General features: G+C 25.8%; 2 protein-coding genes across 2 annotated transcripts; one reads left to right on the forward strand and one right to left on the reverse strand.

Moving 5' to 3' along the window:
• The first annotated feature begins 1,613 nt into the window (after positions 1-1,613).
• On the forward strand, positions 1,614-21,177 carry LOC132924908 (putative inhibitor of apoptosis). Its single transcript, XM_060989348.1, has 7 exons — positions 1,614-1,670; positions 17,920-18,138; positions 18,198-18,420; positions 18,866-19,078; positions 19,145-19,332; positions 19,403-19,479; positions 20,706-21,177. The coding sequence occupies exons 2-7, from the start codon at positions 17,920-17,922 to the stop codon at positions 21,175-21,177; spliced, it is 1,392 nt and encodes a 463-aa protein (XP_060845331.1). The 5' UTR covers positions 1,614-1,670.
• On the reverse strand, positions 2,343-4,942 carry LOC132927623 (uncharacterized). The gene is given in 6 exon segments (XM_060992199.1): positions 2,343-2,950; positions 3,020-3,055; positions 3,058-3,178; positions 3,255-3,520; positions 3,577-3,816; positions 4,692-4,942. Coding segments are annotated over 5 exon segments (768 nt in total). The 5' UTR covers positions 3,812-3,816; positions 4,692-4,942; the 3' UTR covers positions 2,343-2,840.
• Positions 21,178-21,600: the final 423 nt, after the last annotated feature.

Genomic DNA, 21,600 nt, shown 5'->3' on the forward strand with positions numbered 1-21,600 from the left:
AAAGGAAAAAATAAAGAATATTTAAAATTGAATCGATAACTAAGAATTTTTGTAGCTTTTGTTCAGAAACTATTTTAAAAAGAAACAAAAAAATCAATAAAAAATATTGGAACATGATTATTTAAAAATTATGTTTATGAAGTGAAAAATTTTGTTATAGGTAACAATTATGATTTAAAAGTATTGAAAGGTGAAGAAAAAGCAAAAACGCCAAAAATTATGATAAATAAAATTTTAAATTGTATATAGAATATAATAGATTATTAGAAACCTAAACGTACACTGGAGTTAAACATGGACTACATTGATACAATTATTTCCCAGTAGTGTTAAATATTTCAGTGTTCTTAGATTACATGGCGGATCATTAGATATAGAAGCAGAACAGTTCTGTAATAAAATATAATAAAATTATTTTTTTTATTTTTCAAAATAAAATTTAAAATCTATTGAGAAGTTTGTTATTAATATTACTTACAAGGCATGCATTGAGAAATATATAAAATAAATCAAATCAATACAAGTAATTTAAGAGAACAATTTCCAAAAGTATATTAAAATTATATGTAAAAATATTTGTATTGGATAGAAATATACTTAGAACATCAATCATTGGTCGTGCTTATTAAAGAATTTAAATAGTCTTTAAATGTTTTTTTTTGTTTATCCTAATTATTAAGAAAAATACTGGGAATTTTTTACTTTTGACCCCCTCAAAGTACCAACTAGATTCACTTTCCTACCAGAAAAGTTGCTGAAATTAAAATCAAACTACCTCAAAATGTGTCCCCAAACACAAAAAAATAAAAATAATAACATTATATCATTGTAATATCAATACATTCCTGCTCCGCTCAAAATCTAATTAAATATTCCTATCCAAACATTAAGTTCTTTTAAATATAAATAATAAGTATAAAGTAACTAAATATGTTTTGAAATTGTATGCATATTGCCAAGCATAATAAATAAACTGAGATAATATGCTTGGCAATAAAATATATATATATCAGTGGCGGCTATCCTTAAAAATATAGGTGTAGCGAAACATAAGAAATAACCACCCACCCACAACAATATTCATCCATATAACATCCCATCATACACAGACATAGACAATCCACCCCACCTACCTCTAATTAAAGGTGTAGCAATCGCTACACCTCAACACTAGGATAGCCGCCACTGATATATATATATTATACAATATATCTAAACCAAAAACAAATGATAATTTTTTTTATTGTTTATTCCGAGGTTTATTCACTTTAAAATTACTTAAAAAATGTATGTACTACGGTTATCTGATAACCGTGGTATGTACTTAATACTGAAAATACCTATCACATCAAAGAATTTATTTAAATAGTAAAGCAAAATTGGCATTTTTATTTTATTTTAGCAGGAAGATATTTTTCAAAAAAATAGATGTGAATACACAGCCTGTAAAATGTATAGAAATCTAATTCATTTTTTTATCATTTCGTTAAACACAAAATATTAATCACTGTCATTTTATAATGTGTATATAATTTTTTTGTTAATAAAATATTATTGAATTAAACAGAATAATGAATATTATCTATTTTTTTTTTTTTTGTAGTTTCAAATCTGTGATATTACAAACCGTGGACGGTGGTATTGAAACATAGACCTGATGTTTAATTTATGTAAGTATCTAACAAATATTTCCATATTCTGGATTTGATAATAATGTGTAATAAATTAACAACACTCTTGTGGTGACTCTTGACCTGCGTGTCACTATTCATCCTTATCAATTTTTCCATGATTGTTTTTTTAACACAAAATTCATGATTTTTAAACATCTTTATGCTGCAGTAGTGTCACCTTCGCAAATTTAAATCATGTTCACATTTGACATTATTTCTATTTGTACTTTACTTCAATTTCTATTTTCTAATATTTTTGTTTTTTGAATTATTTAATAGAATATATCAACAATGTACTCATTTCCCTTTAGATTTAGTTCTTTCATTGTGTAATCTTTCACATAGAACCCTGGTTATTTAGATCTAAATGGTTAACTTTATTTCCATAATTCAATCAGTTACGCTTACAGTTACATCCCCTTTAACCAGTTATAGATAAACTATAAAATGACTTACCATAATACTCATTTATGCACCCAGTAAACATGCCAAAGTCTATTAGATGTCTATTATGTATCATTTATTAAATCAAAATATCTATTTTTGATATGTAATAGATGTTCTTTTTACGTTTCAAAATAAGTCTAAATGAGACAACTATTTAAAGTCTATAAGTGAATATTGTTAATACATATTTAAGAATGTCTTTTATTGGTATACAAACTAGCATTTTAGATGTATATAAAATATTTATTATTTGTATAGGATTATGATACATGACTAATTAATATAATTTAATTTAATATAGTCTTTTGTCTTAAACTATTATCTTTATGTTTACCATTATTGACTAATAAGTCCACTTATTTACTACAGATGGATAAGCATTAAATGTAATTAATATATTTAAAAACAAAAATTAATACCTACACAAAATTAATTTATTTTAATAAGTATAAAAAAATAATAACTAATAATATAAAAATGAGCACTCCCATAAAATACAATATATAATGTGTAAATGATATTGTGATAAAATATAACAATTAAACATGTTAATTCAAAATTAAATTGTTGTAATGAAAGTTTTTAAGCTTTTTTTAATGATGTTTCAATAAAATTTACGTTTATATTTAGTCAAATTAAAAAAAAAAAACTGTAACAAATTATAAATTATAATAATACACTATATACACTACCTACCAACCACGATACCACTTAATATTATCATTTATTATTTTTATATTTGTCCCGGGATGGTGCTAAGCGTAACCAATTTTTAATTCTGCATCTAACCACATCTTTGGATCCTGTTGGATGTTTCACCATAGTTACATCTTGAAAGGTTAAAATAATAGTATAATTAATTTGAGTAAGTAACACTTTTAAGTTAAAAATGGTCTTACCAAGTACAATTCTAAACATTATCAAATCTTTAAAGCATGTTTTCCAGAGTTTCGACCTTCAAAGTTGTAGTTAGATGTGCAATGGTCTGTTAATAATGTTCTTAATACAAATTCTGTGTCATTCAGCGATCTTCCCCCACATTGCTGTAATCTACTAATCTAAAATTAAAATTAAATTTGAATTACTGTTTTATTATGGTCGTTTTAATAATTAGGTGAGTAGTTTAATTAATGCCATTAGTTGTCGTGAAGCAGACAATTGCAATTTTTTTTCAATATCACACACTTCAGATTTAGATTTAGCAGGTAGAATGAAATGTTCAGAACATTTTTGTCTGATTGTTGATTGGCGTTTAGATTCTCCATTGCTCATGATTAATTTTGTTAATAATTTATTGGTTATCTGTTGAACTAACAAAATCCCGGTTTTCAATATTCGAGCTTTCAGAATCATCATTATTGTCATATTTTGGTAATTTACTCTAGCTTCCTCATATGTTCCTATAATTAAAATATATTAGGTACTGATAAATAAAATATAATTTATATTAACAAACCAAATGTTTTAAATATTTCACAAGGATATTGAAACCATGTTTCTTTGTCTGTTAAAACAGCCAATTTTATCATTTTTAATACTTGAAATTTTTGTGGTGGCCAAAAACAAAAATTCATGTTGCTGCAATTTTGTACCCATACGTTAGGCATAATAGCAACCATGGGTGCATTTTTTTTTATCGAACTGTATCTTACAAATATAAAAAAAAAAACATTTTCTTTTGCGTTTGACATAATGACTATAACATAAAAACAATTATTAATATTTATAATTCACAATAAAAAATGTAGTTTTATTAATGTAAAATTGAAGTTACTGCAAATTCACCTAAACTATTTTTATTATGGCTTATAATTTCCACTTATCAAAATGCCTCGTTGCATTAATATTTGTACTTCTTGAACATATTCCATTAGATAACTATTAATATTGTTAGGTTCTTTACTACCATAATAAGCATCTATCATAAAAAGGTCAGATTTTATTTGAACAACATAGCACGATATTGGTCAGTGACATCCATAGTTTCCCTTATTTACTTGCACCTCATCAAAATTAATAAGTACATCGCAATTATTTACATTTTTTAACAATCTGTCATTATATTTTAACCATACTTTATGCAAACCGTCCTCCAAGCCAAAATGAATATACTTTCCAAAGTCACTAACAACTCTTGTCACAAGTGATATTTTAGGGGTTTTCATAAGAGTTCTCGCATCTTTAGGAAGTTTAATCATATCAGATGAATTACATTCATTTAGAATTTTAAGTAATTGGGTAGCTACATTAAGAGGGGACACAGTTAATTGAAACCCAATGTGCTAGTTTACATTGAAGAGCATTTTCTTCATACATTTTACTACTACCCTCCATTTCAATTTCACTTTCAGATGAGGTAGTTATAATATAACTTTCATAGGGGGGTAATGTTAAAACCGTCTAAACTATTTTCGTGTTTATTTTTTTCAACTAAATGTTCTGGCGTTGCAGTAATTTTTATTATTTCAGGGCCATTTAGTCCACTTATACCATTTAATCGCCTATAACGTTGAGCTCGACCTAAGTGTTTAAAATCTTTATAAGGATGTTTAGGCATACTTTAATACTTACAATATCAATTTAAATTTTAGTGTGAGGCTGATCTTGGTGTCGTACACCATACACTGCTAGGACACAATCACAGAATAAAATAAATCACAGTACGCAGACACAAAGTACAAAGTAGTGCGAAAACTGCGAGTGATGACGAGAGTTATCAGACATTCTAACAAACGACAAAATAGCCACATTAAACTAATAATAAATTAATAAATAATAACATAATAATTTAAAGTATTAACTATGGAGTAGAGTGTAAACTGTGATAGCTTATATTGTTATTAATTGATAAAAATTTGATAGTGAGATACATGGCCCCTCCACTACAAATTACTAACTACTGCAGACTACAGTCTACTACAGTTGCCGCACTCCAGGTCCACCGCTGTGCAGCTGCTATAGCGGCTATAAAATATTAATATAATACGTCATTGGTCTATTATACATAAATACGCTATTTACAAAAATACATTTACAATAATATTGTTTTATATGTCTAATAGAAATATTCTGCTAGACGTGTATAATATTCATAGACATTCGAGACTTCCACATAGACATTACAAATATATACCCAACTTTGACATCTTGACATGTTTACTGGGTGGTTATAATATCTACATCTACAGAGTGTTAAGATTAGTAATTACCAAATATATATTCTCCCCTTGGGATCTAATTGATCAACATATCAAAATTAATATAATGGTTTGTTTTAATAGTAAATGCATATTTACCTGCAAGTAATTTAAAATGTATGATTTATCAGATAAGGTTCCATTATCTTTACTTATGGATTCAAAAATATAATATCAAAAACTCATAAACATACAATATCCTTAAATTCAAGGTGAATCAACTAAGTAATTTTATAAATTCTCATTGCTAACTCAGAATAGTTTAAACAATATTATTAGGTTTATTTAACCAAATTAACTAATTATTTCAATATATAATAATAAATTGATTAACTGATTAACAAATAGGTACCCTTAACTATATAATAAAATATAATAAATCAGTAATTTACAAATTGTGAAATTAATAAACCTAATTTTAAAATTTAAAATAAAACTAAATCTTAAAGTTCCACATTTGAAGAACACAAAAAATAATACACCAAAATTTAGTACTTATTAGCTATTTACATAAAATATAAATTATGAATAGTGATGTTCTAAAATTAATAACAACTACAAAACTTGTAGAAAATACGTATCATATAATTATTATTACAGTAGTTAAGTTTTTCATACACACATTGTTAAATGTTTAATACCAATTCCCGTTTCAAGTTTTCCACTTGGCACTTTTTTCTTTAGTTTTATGGAGTATCTTTTGATAATAATTATTCGGCAACTTACAAATAAATGTTGTGTTATTATGAGGATGCTTTAGCTGTCAGCATCCCTACACATTTTTTTATCTCTAATCGTTTAGATGAAAAACTTTTTTTATTTTATTTTTTTCAATAAATTCCTTTATCAACTATACATCTTTAAATTAAAGACATTATTATTATTTAAATTATTGATTAATACATACTCATTTTTATAACAAACATTTCAAAACAGCTCAAGAATATGTGAGTTAAATTAAATGTAATGTAGTTAACTAAAACAGTAAAACACGACATAATGAATCTAGATTTTTGATAAAACCATAACTTTTATGTAAAAATCAGGATATATCTACTACAACACTACAATATTTGGATGTAGATCCACTTGTTATTATTCGCCAACATATTATGAGGACCAAATATTACTTCTATTTGAATATTTTTGTATAATACTCTATAAGCATCATGCTTATATAGTCAATATTCAATACATTTATTATAAGCAATGTGGATTTATTTTATTTTTTTTGGTTAAAAAATGAAATTAGTTTTAATGTATAAATTCAAAATATCAAAATATTACTACAATAATTTCATAAATGAGAGCTAATTAAATGAATTATTGTTAAGAATTAACAAAATAAACACACCTAAGTATTGTTAAAAATATTATAACTTATAGGTGTCAAATTATGTTTCCACAATAACAAAAAATATATTTTTATAAATGTAATTACCAATTAATCTATATTAATTTAAATAATATAATAATTAATTTAATAATAATTGAAGTTAAATTAATATATAAATCTATATTGACATTTATTTTACAGTTATTAGGAAAAAAATGTATAGAAAACCTTGTATTGGCCATTGGGTTTTTTAATCTTAAATATAAATCACAAAAATGTAATGAATTTTCAACATCAAAATATTCTTAAAAAATTTTCACGATTTTGACATTTTTCGTAAACATTTAAACTTTAATTACTTATAAACAAAAATTGTGACCACAACGATTTTTGATTTTTTTTTTTTTTACTACGATAAGTACAACTTATTTTAAGCATTGTTTTAAATTTTAAAAATTTTTTGGAAAGCCAAATTTTTTTTATCGGCACTTCAAGAAAAAAAATTTAGAAAAATCAAAAATGTCAATTGTCTATAAAAAGCTTAATAAAAGTTAATTAAATTAAGTTAATTTAATCGTGAATAGATAACGCTAATATAAACATTTGGTGAATATTTTAAATATTTACAATGATTCGTTTTTGAGTTACAGCAAAATAAAAAAAATCGATTTTGTCAAAAACTGGTTATCCGTTACTTTTTCAGGATTTTTCCTGACGCTTTTTTGAATACTACTGGAAGTTTTTTACTTTTAACCCCCCCCCCCCCCCAACTAGATTCATTTCCTTTTTCAAGTCAAAAATCAAAGCACTATTACGATTACTTCATTTCGTTATGACAGACACAAAAAAAAAAATACACACATCATTGTAAAATGAATACATTCACTCCGTTCAGAATTTAAAATTTATCCCTTGCTATTTTTCACTCCCGGGGCGGCTACACCCGATTACCCATCACTCTTCGATGTTAGCCCATTTAAATTACGATCCTTGGATAGTATTAAAAAAAGGGAGGCGGTAAATACTGATCGTGCCTCAGGGCGCTGAGAAGGTTAATCCGCCACTGACTGGGTCTTAGTAGCCTAAATTAAAGAATACAAGTAGTTAATATATTATTAATTTATAATAAAAAGTACAAAGCAAACAATGTAAATTTAGTATGTGTATATAATATATATGTAAACACATTTTAAAATATACCTTGATTTTTCAGTCAACTTGATCATAATTGGTGAAAATTCATAACTAAAAAATATTCTAGGGATACCTGATGGACCTTAATAATTGAATGCCATGACCTATAAATTAATAAAAATAATAATATTATAATCTAAAATGTGATCGTTTTATTCTCGTAAATAAAAATTATTAATACTAATATTATTAATCTTTTTTGTTCATCTGATTTGACTTAGTTTATATTTAAATCGGTCAATATTCGTGAAAAATTATTGCACCGTACAAGTAGCATTAGAATACTAAATTGAACGAAAATATGTATATATAGACATATAGCCAATGATATTTGGTACTTGCATTACTATTATTTAGGCTCACCGAAAATGTTACTTAGTATCACAAGTTATATCACAATTATTCTACTACTTCATACTCATGTAAGTACTGATGCAGGTACTTCAGTACTCTCTCTCTCTCTCTCTCTGTATATATATATATGATAAAGAGTGATTATTTTTGCTGCATCCGTGTTGGATCCGAAAATTATATTAATTTTAAATTTTGTCCGAATTGTGTCCGGGTGTATAAAATGACATGTTCAAAATTTCAAATGTATAATTATTTTTATAAATTTAAATTTAAAATGTATAAATAATATGGACTACGTACCTAATTTCTGGCGATAAAATAATATTTGACTAACTACACTGATAATGCCACACCATATAGTATGAACTATGAGTTCACATTCAAATATTCAATACATAATAGACAATTCTCGTAATATTATGTTTGGTGAAAAAGGTATGTGTATAAATGTTATTGATAGTTTTAAATTTTAATTTCTTGTATGTCTAAAAAATGATATCGAACAACGGCAAAAAGAACATACAAATCTTTTTATAAAAGTAAAAATGAAATAATATTATTATTATAAATTATTGAAAGAAACATTTTACACAATCACGAACCTGACGAAGTATATATTTTAACCACGTAGGCAGCGAGTAAATTTTTAAAATAAAAAAAGCACGAGAAAATCCTTGTAAAAAGCTGTCTAAGTTATTGCATAATGAATTACAAAAGTATGGCAGAAACTCACAGGGGCGAGCTGACCTTATAATAATAAATTAAATGGACCGATGATATTTTAGGAATTAAAGATATAGTTTATATTATATTATTATGAAATCACACCAAAAAACACTTCGTTGTAACTTCATGTAAAAAAAATTTAAGTTAAAAAAAAAATTCGTGTAGTGATATTGCATTTAGTAGGTAATGAATAAATCTTTAAAAGACGTGATTTAATAATATGGAAATTTTGTAAAATATAATTTTGTAATATTACCAACACCTATGACGACAAATAAGTATAAGATAAATTGTAAAGTTAAACACTTAATCAACACATATTTTCTATAAAATATAAATTATTAATTTATTTACGAAATTATGGTGATTACTTATTTGTATTTAATTAAGTATACTTTGTATACTTACACGCCCTGCCAAATAGGTAAACAATATGTTGAGTAAGTGTTTAACTTTACAATAATTGATCTTAGTTGTCGTTATGGGTATTTGTAATAATAAAAATGCCACCTTCTTAGTTTCCATATTATATTAAATAAAATTTAAGCTATCATTTGTATTATTGTAGTTTTGATACATTGAATTACTTACCTATATATATATATATATATTTTTTTAAAATTATTTCTTCTTCTTTCGTGTATCGCAATACTTTAACCAAATACTCAGGTACCGTGAGTCCGTGAATTCTTGTAACAATCTTGCATGCTTCGTGTTCAAATAGAAGTCTCTACTTTGTTCTAAAAAAAGACTGTTTGAAATAACTTATATAAAACTAAAAACCCGTTTTAGTTTAAACCATATTTTATGAATGTTTCTCAATTTTTGTTTAACAATTGATTTTTAATAAATCCTAGAAAATAAAAAGGTATACATAAGTCATAAACTCATAATGTGTTACACTGTTATAACATATAAAAATAAATAAATAATAATAATGTAAATAATTTAATACTTAATGAAGATGCGCACTACGGAGTAATATATGCGGAGTCTAACCGAATTCGGGAATTAGTGCCCCAGCCCAGTTATAGGGTTTGGAAATACGTCTTCCGTCCACACATTATCGGTCAATCTACTATAATCGTGGCATAAATAATTTATTTAAAATAAATCTTCGGAATATTTAAGGCACCGGAGTGCACTTTTTATTATTATAGGCTCCTCCTGACCCCATTGTACGGGCCGACGCCAGACGAAAACCTCGAGTCGACGTTCACCGTGGATTGTTCATTTGTTCATAGAATTTAGAGGGATAAAAAAAATACTGTTATACTGCATTTTATTGTTATTATAATTATAAGAATAAAAATTATGTGTGGCAGCGAGAGGGTACGCGTGTTGTAAAACATCATTAATTTTTCTTCTTTACAATGATGTCAAACAACATAATAGACTTAAACTTTTCGTCGATGGGTATAGATACTCATATTTTCTGGTGACAAGAAAACACCCGTTAAAACGTTATGATATTATAACAATACTATTTTATACATATATTTTTTTCGTATACATTATAATATAATGTTCAAAAACGTACGGTTAAAATTTAAAACCAAAGTGCACTTTCATGAAGCATATGCGTTTGTCAAGAAATGTTTTAATTATATTCCTCGTTTCCTCCTAGATTATTCGTAATAATGGCATCAAACTTGTATACAATATTTGCACATCGTATTTTTTATTTGTAATCTTATATATGATTGAATTGGGTTTTATTACAAGGATTTTTTTCAACTGCAAAAATAATAAATTAATGTTATAATGACTTTATAGGGGGCTTTTCACCACAACCTCACCCCCCCCCCAAAAAAAGTACCTATTACGGACTAGGAATATGAAAATTTATCTTTAAATTAATTATTTTAAGTGCGTACTATTCTAAATAGTAAACTATACTATATTTTAATTTCCAAGTTATGACTTGTCACGATGAATTTTAAATTAACTGACTGATGAGTTATACTTATCCCTATGTCCTATACTATTACCATAGCCGTGCCGTGATGGGGTGGCTAGGGGACTAGGGGGCATGGTTTTCAAAGGGCATCAAACATTTTTTTATAATTTATAATATATATGATAAACAAAATAGGGGGCGAATATTTTTTTTTTTTGCCCTGGGCGCCAAATCTGAACGGCACTGCTCTGACTATTACTATGATAGTCTATATTTGATATAATAATGAATAACAATTTTAATACCTTAATGTTTATTTTTATTTTAGAGATTACCTTGTTTTTTTACAATCATTAATCATTATAGCAAATAGTTCTAATACAACAAAGTTTTCTTAATATTTTATATATTTCTCTAGTGCACATTTTCGTTTAGTCAACACTTCAACAGCACTTTTTTATTTTCTACTGCACATTATTAGTGTCCTACTGTACCATACAATAAAGTCTGAATTGAATGTAATGCTTAAATGTCAGTATAAAGTTAAATTTATTTTTGTTTAATTTTCCAAACGAATTTTTCTAAATCGTATCGTACGATGTTTGCTTATTGTGGATCGTTGGTGAATCGATATTTATTTGTGTTTTCTTTCTTTATCTACTGACCGTATTATGTTATATGTACACACGCAGCTTCGTAATTAATTAGGTACATCACACATATTGATGTGTGTAGGTAGTAGTCAGCTTTCAATAAAAGGGTGTACTTCCCCTATAATAGTTATGGTTCGCGAACAATAACAATCAACTAGTGGATGCGGTACTGCGGTGTAGGTACAACTACAGACGGTCATCATGAAGTAATAATATTCGTGACTACAGACTAAAAATTAATAATAATCATAAACCTTGGAGTTGGAGAATATATTTATTAATTAATTCCACTACATTCCTAATACAAAAATAATATTATTTAAATATGGGTTATTTTGTTTTAATTTTACAGATGTATTATTCGATTATACATATTTTAAATGAGTAGACATTTTAATTTGTAGTGGTTTGTGTAGACGTGTAATATACAATATACATATAGTATAATAATTACTTTCTCTGTGTGTAGGACATCTTTATTTTCAGTAAATTAATTATAAACTATTTATTAATTTAGTATACGAGTAAAATACACGAATTAAGTTTCAATACAAATTGTTCGACTCCTCCGACTATTATACAGTAGTATACGTATCTAAGTAGAAAACCTGAAAATAAAATTATGTTTTGTCATATTCATAATTACAAACAAAATGAGTGAATTAAAATAGGAGTTTCATGTATATATTTTAATTAAATGTTTAATAAAAACAAAATTTTCAGAAATATTTAGAATGATTTGTATAAGTAATAATTAATATTATATAACTATGAAATATAGCTTGTATTACATTTTCAAAACTTAATTTTATCAATTGTCAATTTTATTAGCTAAAACCTAAAATAGTTCCTAAACAATTTTTACTAATATTTATATTAATAGGTACTTTTTGTATGAGAAATTGTTTAATTTATAATATACTTTTTAATATTAAATAGAGGGCTTTGTTTTATTATATTTTACTGTATATAGGTATTAAATATTTATTTTTATTTTTTTGTTCAAATTTAAAGTTTTCTTATAATTAAAATTATTTGAATATTATTAACAAAGTATAACATTTTAAAGAATCAATGATATATATATATATATATATAAATATATAAAATATTTAAATATATTATAAATGTATAAATAACTATCAAATTATATAAATACAAAATATTATGATTTAGTATTTATATGACGATAGTTAATAATAGTGTAAGAGGACGTTATACCCGTTTATACGTTGTCTCTGTCTAACTAATGTAGATCATAGCTAATTTTCATTCAGCAGAACACATTTTTTGTGATGTTAGCTTTAATATTAGAGTAAAATCGCCTAATGTTCTTCGACCGTCTTGATCAATATTTACATTTCGCTGTGCTTGTTATTTAGATAAAATATTTTTAATGCTTGATACATTATACAATATTACAATAATCATGATTGAATGATTAAACCTATAGTTTCATAGTTTCGTATTATTATGCATTTATGCACTAGGTATATAAAAAAAAAAAACAGTTACTAGGAGTATTGTAGGTATAAAGCTTTGTCTTATAGACTAAGTAGATATTGATGTATTTATTATATAAAGTTATTAATTAGTTTAATTGTATACTTACTTTCATTTTTCATATCTTTCAAAATTATTGTGTATATATTGATTATGTGGTTTACTTGTCTTACATATATATCATTGTATTCAAAAAGTAAAGTAAGACTTCCTACTCCCACTACAAGCATTACTTACAGGGAGTAGGTATCAAACTTGTTTATAAATGTTTAATGTTAATAATAATAATTTATAATATAAAATGATTATCGTAACAAATTAATATCGATCCGTAAAAAAACATTCGTAAAATTTTAACATAAATAAGCATAAAAAGAATAAATCTTTAAGAACATGGTCAATATAATATCATTAAATGAACTGTAGTAGATATTAAATCAAAAATATTTGTAAAGTGTTAATATTTTTTACCTTTCAATATTACAATAAGCTTTCATAGGCTATAAGTTATAACAATCACGATTTTTTTCGGAAATAAAAAAAAACACAAGTGTACATAAATAAGTCGACTACGAAGATGAAGAGACGATTATAATTTTAATTTCTGTTTGAAACTTATAAATAATAAATATTAAATTATAATTTATAAACTAATAAACTGTATTAACGTATAAATGTGATCGGGTACCTAGTCTTGTATTAATCTCAATGCCAACGCTTAACCTGTTTTTTTTTCTTTTGATACTCCGTTCAAAATTATTTTATTACTTCATTTCACCTATATCGCAATTCTTAACTTCTTATTGTTGACTTACATTATTTTAATAAATCGATCAATCGAAATTGGATAGCTACAACGCCTACAACACGTCAACATAGGCCAGGTGCAAAGGAGACGTGCTCATATCAAGCCATATTTTTGTAAACCTGTAGTAAACATTTTATCATCAGTATATATAATTCCAAGAGCGTCTACTAACTCCAATCAGCGCTGTGAGAGAGGGGGCAATATGTGGTACTCGACGTTTCAAAAAGATATGTCTTCGATATATTTTACAGTCAGGTTTCGTTCGGCGCTCCCAACACACGAGGTTGTTCTTCAACACTTTTATTTGTTCGTCGACGACGTCTTTGCGCCCCCAAATACAGAACAGCTTGTGCCGTTTACAAGATAAGGTATTCTTCTTTTATTTTATTTGTTTTAAAATAATTTAACAGCTTTAGATTATGTTGTTCGATTGTCTTGATCAATATATACATTTCCTAATTAAAATTACCTATTAATATTGTGCTATTATATTTCTATATATACTATTATTAATATATAACTAAAACAGAGCATTAATCATTACTGTGTGTAAAAAGTTTTTAATTAAAACAAAATTAAGTACAGTGGCGGCGCCAGATATTTTTTATGGGAGCGTGGGCAATTTTTTTTCTGGTAGGGCATTTACTCTATCACCCATTATTTTTATTTCGCCGTAACTCAAAAATGAATCATTGTAAATAATAGGTACTTAAAATTTTCACCAAATGTACATAGTTACGATTAAATTTTCAAGATATTTTGACTTTTTTAAAGATATTTATAGACAATTGAAATATTCGATTTTTCTAAACTTTTTTTTGAAATGCCGATAAAAAAAATTTGGCATTCCAAAGAATCTTTAAAATTTAATACAAACTTTGTAATAAGTTATACTTATTACAGTAAAAAAATAAAAAATCGTTATTCACAGTTTTTGTTTATAAGGATTTTAAGTTCAAATGTTTACGAAATATGTCAAAATCACAAAAATTTGCAAGGAATTTTAAAATCGAAATTTTTTATGATTTATTATATCTAAGGTTAAAAACCCCAATAAAAAGTTCTCCATAACTTTACTGTAATAACTTAAATGTAAACAAACTCCAGCGTCAATGTAGAAAAAAATTTATGAGCGCTGCATGAAATTTAATTTTTACGAAATATAGTGAAATAACGATATATCCTAAAATGATTTAAAATATTTGTTATTGAAAAAGTATAAGTCGTAGAAACTTGAAACTTTCACTAGTATTCGAGAAAAATAAATTACAATTTAAATATAGGTAATAATATAATATAAATTAAACTGACAATTAATCATCTCCGTTCAGAATCGATTTTTGTATACAATGCTGTAATTGCATTCAAATTTAAATTTAACACATCCATTATAATGACCTACTCTCCACCTCTACTATACAGCAGTGCGAGACCCACTTGCCTATCTTTTTTTATTTTTTAAAGTATGAAATTTTAGAAAATGTGCAGTTAGCATTAGCTTTATTGAGTATTTTTATTTGTAAATGTGCAAAAAAATCATATTTAACTTGAATAAAACTGTTAAACTTAAAATAACAAAACTTCTAAATCTAAAAACTCTTTAAAGTAATTAATACTATTTTATACATTAAAATAATGATTTACAATTTTTTTATTTATTTACATATTATTTTTAATATTATTTTATAGGGGGGGCAATGGAGGGTAAAAGAAAATGTTCGGGGGAGGGACACTTGCCCACCCTTGTCACCATATAGCGCTGCCCCTGATTATGTATATTATAATATCATTTACATACATATTAAAGTCCGCAATACGAAAACTAGACGGTGGCTCTCGAGACCCGCGCGCCATCGACCAATGCCGGTCGACGTCAACCATGGGCTCTCAAACTGCACCGCGCTGTTGCTATGTTTACACAATAGGCGCGCATGGCATATGTGTTATTGATATCCACTAATGTGAAACGGCCACTTGGCACTTGTGTCGTTCGTGATGGTCGCTGGCCACTTTTTGTGTTACGGACTATAACAGTAGGATATCAATTATGAATTATTTAGTTTCATTTTTTTTATTGAAATCAACAATCATATTACGAGTATATGTAATGTTTGGAAATATTAAATGTTTTATAAAAAAAAATGCGTGGAAGATGTGCACCTATTGTAATTAATATTTAACAAATATCCATTTGTTTATTTTTAATTATGTTTTTGTTTTTCTAAACAAATACTATTTATTTATAAATTGATAATTATTATTTTATATTTAGTTTAAATATATACAATATACATATACATTTTTTAATCCTACCCTTAAGGCTTTAACATATAATATAATAAGTAAAATTAATAATAATAGGTATAATTATTATGTAGGTATGTACACATTTATATTTTTAAAATTTAAAACTTATCGGATTATGATTGATGATTTTGTTTTTTAAACAGTTATTAGTCAATATTTTATTCATGTAATTAAAGTTAAACCTAATACATATTACATAATATATATTTATGTATTTTAAATTCAGAACAAAGTGATGAATGTATTGATTCTACAATGATGTGTGTTTTTTTTTTGTGTTTGTCTGTCATCACGTTTTGTGGTAGTAATAATGCTTTGATTTTTGACTTCAGCCCCTCTTTGAAAAGGAAAATTCATCTAGTTGGTACTTTGGGGGGGTCAAAAGTAAAAAATTTCCAGTAGTATTCAAAAGCGTCAGGAAAACCCTGAAAAAATAACGGAAAAACGGGAATTTTTACGCATAACCACTTTTCGAAAAAATCGATTTTTTGATTTCGCTGTAACTTAAAAACGAATCATTGTAAATACTTGAAAATATCCTCAAATGTTTATATAAGCATTATCTATTTACGATTAAATTTTCAAAATATTTAGAATTTTTTTAAACTATTTATAAACCATTGAAATTTTCGATTTTTCTAAAAAATTTTCTTGAAATGCCGATAAAAAAAATTTGGCGTTCCAAAAAATCTTTAAAATTTAATACAAGGTTCATTATAAGTTGTACTTATTTTATAAAAAAAAAATCAAAAATCTTTATGCACAGTTTTTGTTTATAAGCATTGAAAATTCAAATATTTACAAAATATATCAAAATCGCGAAATTTGGAAGGAATTTTGAAGTTGAAAATTCATAAAATTTTTGTGATTTATACCTAAGGTTAAAAAACTCAATACAGTCGACTCTCGATAATTCGAAGTTGACGGGACTGTTGAAAAACTTCGAATTATTATAGAGTTAAGAAAAAAAATTTTGTTTTTTTTTATTGTACAGATTAATTATTTCAGTAAATTAGGTGGTACATATTAGAGTTATTTATTGTTTTTAAATTTATAATTAAACAATATAATAATTATACTATGTAAATTAAATTATTATTATAAAAGATTATTTTTTTTCGAAGAAATCTGTTATGATTTTCTGCTTCATTGAATTTAGTTTCATTTTTGAATATATATATACTTCGAATTTCCGAGCGTTAATCGAATGATACTTTGAATTGTTAAGTGTTAGTGGCCAATTTTCCCAAAATTTAATTTCGAATTACCGAATGTACTTAAATGCATTGTTTTTGTTCGAATTATCGCGTGATTTTCAAGAGACCGAGTATTTAAATACTTCGAATTATTGAGGGTTTAAATTATCGAGAGTCGACTGTACAATAGGTAATCCATAAGTTTTCCTTCAAGTAACTGTAAAAAGAAATACCAGCGTCAATATAGAAAAATTTTATGATCGTATGAAATTTATTTTTTTTACGAAATCACTTAAAATAACGATATATTACAATTTGAATATAGGTAATAATTTAATATATCCTACTAATTATCATTGACTGACAAATCATCTCCGTTCAGAATCGTTTTTCTTATACAATGATACCTGTCATGGCATTAAAATTTAATACATACATAATAGTGACCATTGACCTACTCTCCATCTCGATACAGCAGAGCGATACCCACTTGCCCACCTTTTTTTTCATATTGTATTATAACCCCACTTTGCTAGGATAATTATCCCATGTTCATACTTCATACCTATGAGTAGCATTTATTATTTAAATGCTGACTAATTGATATTTATGTTTTTCTTTATAGATGTCTATTGAAGCTCTATTGAAAACATTTAATGAAAGGTGGACTTTAACTTTTTTATCACCTTTTGAAATGGCCCAAGCTAATTTTCGTTACACTGGCATTGGAGATCGAGTGATATGTACTGATTGTTACAAAGATTTTTTTGATTGGCAACCGAGCGATGATCCGTTACGTGAACATATTCGTCTCTCACGAGGATGTCCATTTGTTATGTTCACCGTAAGTAAATATCAAATAAATTTAATATATTTGTAATTAATCCTTATTTTACTTTACAGGTAATGTTCATTAAAGGTCGTTTGTTAACATTTCAAGGTTGGCCTGTCGACTTTTTAAGACCTCGTGAAATGGCCGAAGCTGGTTATTTTTACACAGGCGTTCAAGATCGTGTAAAATGTTTAATATGTATGATAGAATTTGGTAATTGGCAGCAGCATGATATTCCATTTAATAAACATGCTTTTCATGCTCCCCGATGTCCATTTGTTATTGCACACGGAAGTAAATATCAAATAAATTTAATATTTTTATAACTTGGTGTGTAATTAAAGTAATCGATTTTGAGATTAATATTTTTAGTATAATAACATGATTATAACTAAAAAATCATCATACATAGAGAACTAATGAATTAATTAAATAATTATTTGAAATTAATTCCAACAAATTTCAATATTATTATAAATTGGATATTAAAATCAGTTAGTATGAGTACTAGGTACCAATATTTAATATTCTAGACTTATAAATTAATTTTTTTTTTGAAATATTTTAACACAATATTATAAAATTGTTATTACAAACTTTATTTAATTTTAATTTTAATAATAATATAGTAAAATTTTAAGGACATTGTATATTCTTACGACTTAAATAGACTTGGGTCTGTTAAAAAATATAATATATTCACTTTTGAAATAATTATATAATTTATTCATATTTTTAGGTTATTTTATTAAGGCTGCTATTAACCGATCTAGTATAGAGGAAAAAAATATTGAAGATCGGTTAGATTATGAGGGTATTATTATATTCTTAAAGCCTCTATTTCATGAAAAAATGATTGACTTTGATAAACGGCTCAATTCATTTAATAGATGTTTGATACCATTGCAACACGATATTAATACTCTATGCGAAGCTGGATTTTTTTATTCAGGTTAAATGATAATAATATTTATAATTATAATTGACCTTTCACTTTAATGTTTAAATATGTTTTTAGGCAATGGTCATTCTGATACTATAACTTGTTTCTACTGTAGCGATACTCGAAGTGACTGGAATGAAAGCCTAGAACCATGGGTAGCACACGCCAAATGGTCGAAAACTTGTAGTTATTTGTTATTAAAGAAAGGCAAAAGCTTTGGTGACATGATACATGCCGTGAAAAGCGATATAATAAAATCTAATCAACTAGTAATTTAATAATTATTTTACATCAGTAACAACATTAGAAATTTACTTTATACTTTATTTGTAGGAATTATTCAATTTGATTGCTGCAAAGAAAAATACACTTTCTATTGGATATAATATTAAAATACAGTCTACAAAAAAGTATGTTTCATTGAATCAGTGTAACTATTTAATAAAAAATATATATTTTAATTTAAATTATAATATATAATTGCTATTTGTTCAATAAATCTAACAATAATTAGAACATAGAATTTATTTTAAAACATCGAAAAACATAATTGTATTTTATTCTTACGTTGTATTACTGCAACACTGATTACAATTTTTTCTTTATTTGTTTTAATCAAGATTTGTATTATCTTATTGGCAGAAAAATCATAATCTGAGGTATTATACCTTAAAATTTCTATTTTTACTCTTTTGTAGTTATTTAATTAAAAATGTCAATATATTAAAATGATTTCAATCATTTAAACAAAGCCCACAGAATATTTTCATTGCATGTTGTAACATTCTTCAATTAGGTACAATATTTAATATTACTTATATCATATTTTTATTTAAGGGAGAAACACTTCTAAACAAGAGTAATTTATTGTAATTAATAACATTTGTTTTAAACATAAATTCATTAAATATTTATAAGTCATACTAAGATTAGATAAATGATAAACTTTTAGTATATACTTATCATTGAAAATGGTTTTATTTTATAATAAATAAATAATTATATTATGCTGTATTGCGGGTTGACAGGATAACACTTGCGATGTTTTAAATCAGTACTAGTTGGCACTGTATATTTAGAATAGGGGTTATAAATATTATCTTTTGGATGATTGTTTTATATACTTTAATTAATGTGTAACACATAGATGTGTCCAGATCTTTAATGCAACCTGATGTGTACCCAGGAGGCTAAGGGGCTTTAGCCTCCTTTTTTTGGGCAGTTTTTCTTAATTCATGGTGCTATCTGAAATTTCATACCCTGTACCCCTCTCCTGGACACGCCTATGGTGTAACACCGTTAACTAATTATTTTGATTAATTTAAATGCAATGAAAGTAAAAGTGGGTTTATATTAGGAGAAAAATACAGTTTGAATTTGTGAGATAAAAACACACCCATCTATATCCTACAATAGTATATTGTATTAAACTATGTTTTAAAGTCAACTCCTTGCGCATTATCCATATGCTAATTTTCTTTATTACTTAGTATGTGTTATTAATTATACCAGATGCCATTACTTGATCATCACACATTCATACTGTGTAAAATGTATTTAACATTTGAAGATACCATAAAATATTTAATTTTGTAATTGTTTTTTAACTTTAAAATGTTTTTGTTGGTTTTTATAGGCATTTTAATAGGATACAAATCACTAAACTTTCATCTAATAAAATTCAGGAGCATCTTTTTCAAAAGCTAGACCCTAATATACTACCAGATAGTATGTTATGCAAAATTTGCTGTAAGGAAGAAATCGAAGTTGCTATTATGCCTTGCGGTCATGCAATTGCTTGTATTCAATGCTCGTTAACATTCATACGGTGCGCTATATGTAGAAATATATGCTTTAGGTTAATGAGAATATATTTATGCAAGGATATAAAAAAAGACAAATATTTCAAACTGGTACCAAGCAGTTCTAAAACGTCATTCAACAGTACATTGAATCCAATGCTTTGCAAAGTTTGTTATAAAGAAGGAATGACAACAGTATTTTTACCCTGCAGACATGTCTACACCTGTGGCAAATGTGCAGAAGGAATAGATGAGTGCCCAATATGTAGAGAAGATGTCTTTTCCTTTATTCAATTATATTTTTAAGCTTTAAAGTTTACATAGTATACTGTTATGTGCTCATACATTAAAATACAAGTTTATTAATCAAATAAATGTATTATTAAATTTTTGTTTTGTAATGAAATAAAAAATTGAATACTAACTAGTGTTTATATTAAATGTACAAGTCAATAACTTCATATAGCTTTATTTTTAATATTTTTATTCAACATGTATTATTAAAATTATGTTTATAATAAAATAAAGTATATACACGATTCCTCACAAGTTTTTTTTTCAATTACAAAATATCAAAAATACATATTATTCACATTTTTTTTGTCTTACATGTCAGTTAGTATTTATTTACTGTCTACATTGACTATATTGTCTATATTGATATAAATTCGATAATGGAGGTTATTATTACCATATTATCATTGAATGTGCATACATGCATGATATTTT

This window comes from Rhopalosiphum padi, chromosome 3 (genome assembly GCF_020882245.1).
Source record: "Rhopalosiphum padi isolate XX-2018 chromosome 3, ASM2088224v1, whole genome shotgun sequence".
Classification (NCBI taxonomy): Eukaryota; Metazoa; Arthropoda; class Insecta; order Hemiptera; family Aphididae; genus Rhopalosiphum; species Rhopalosiphum padi.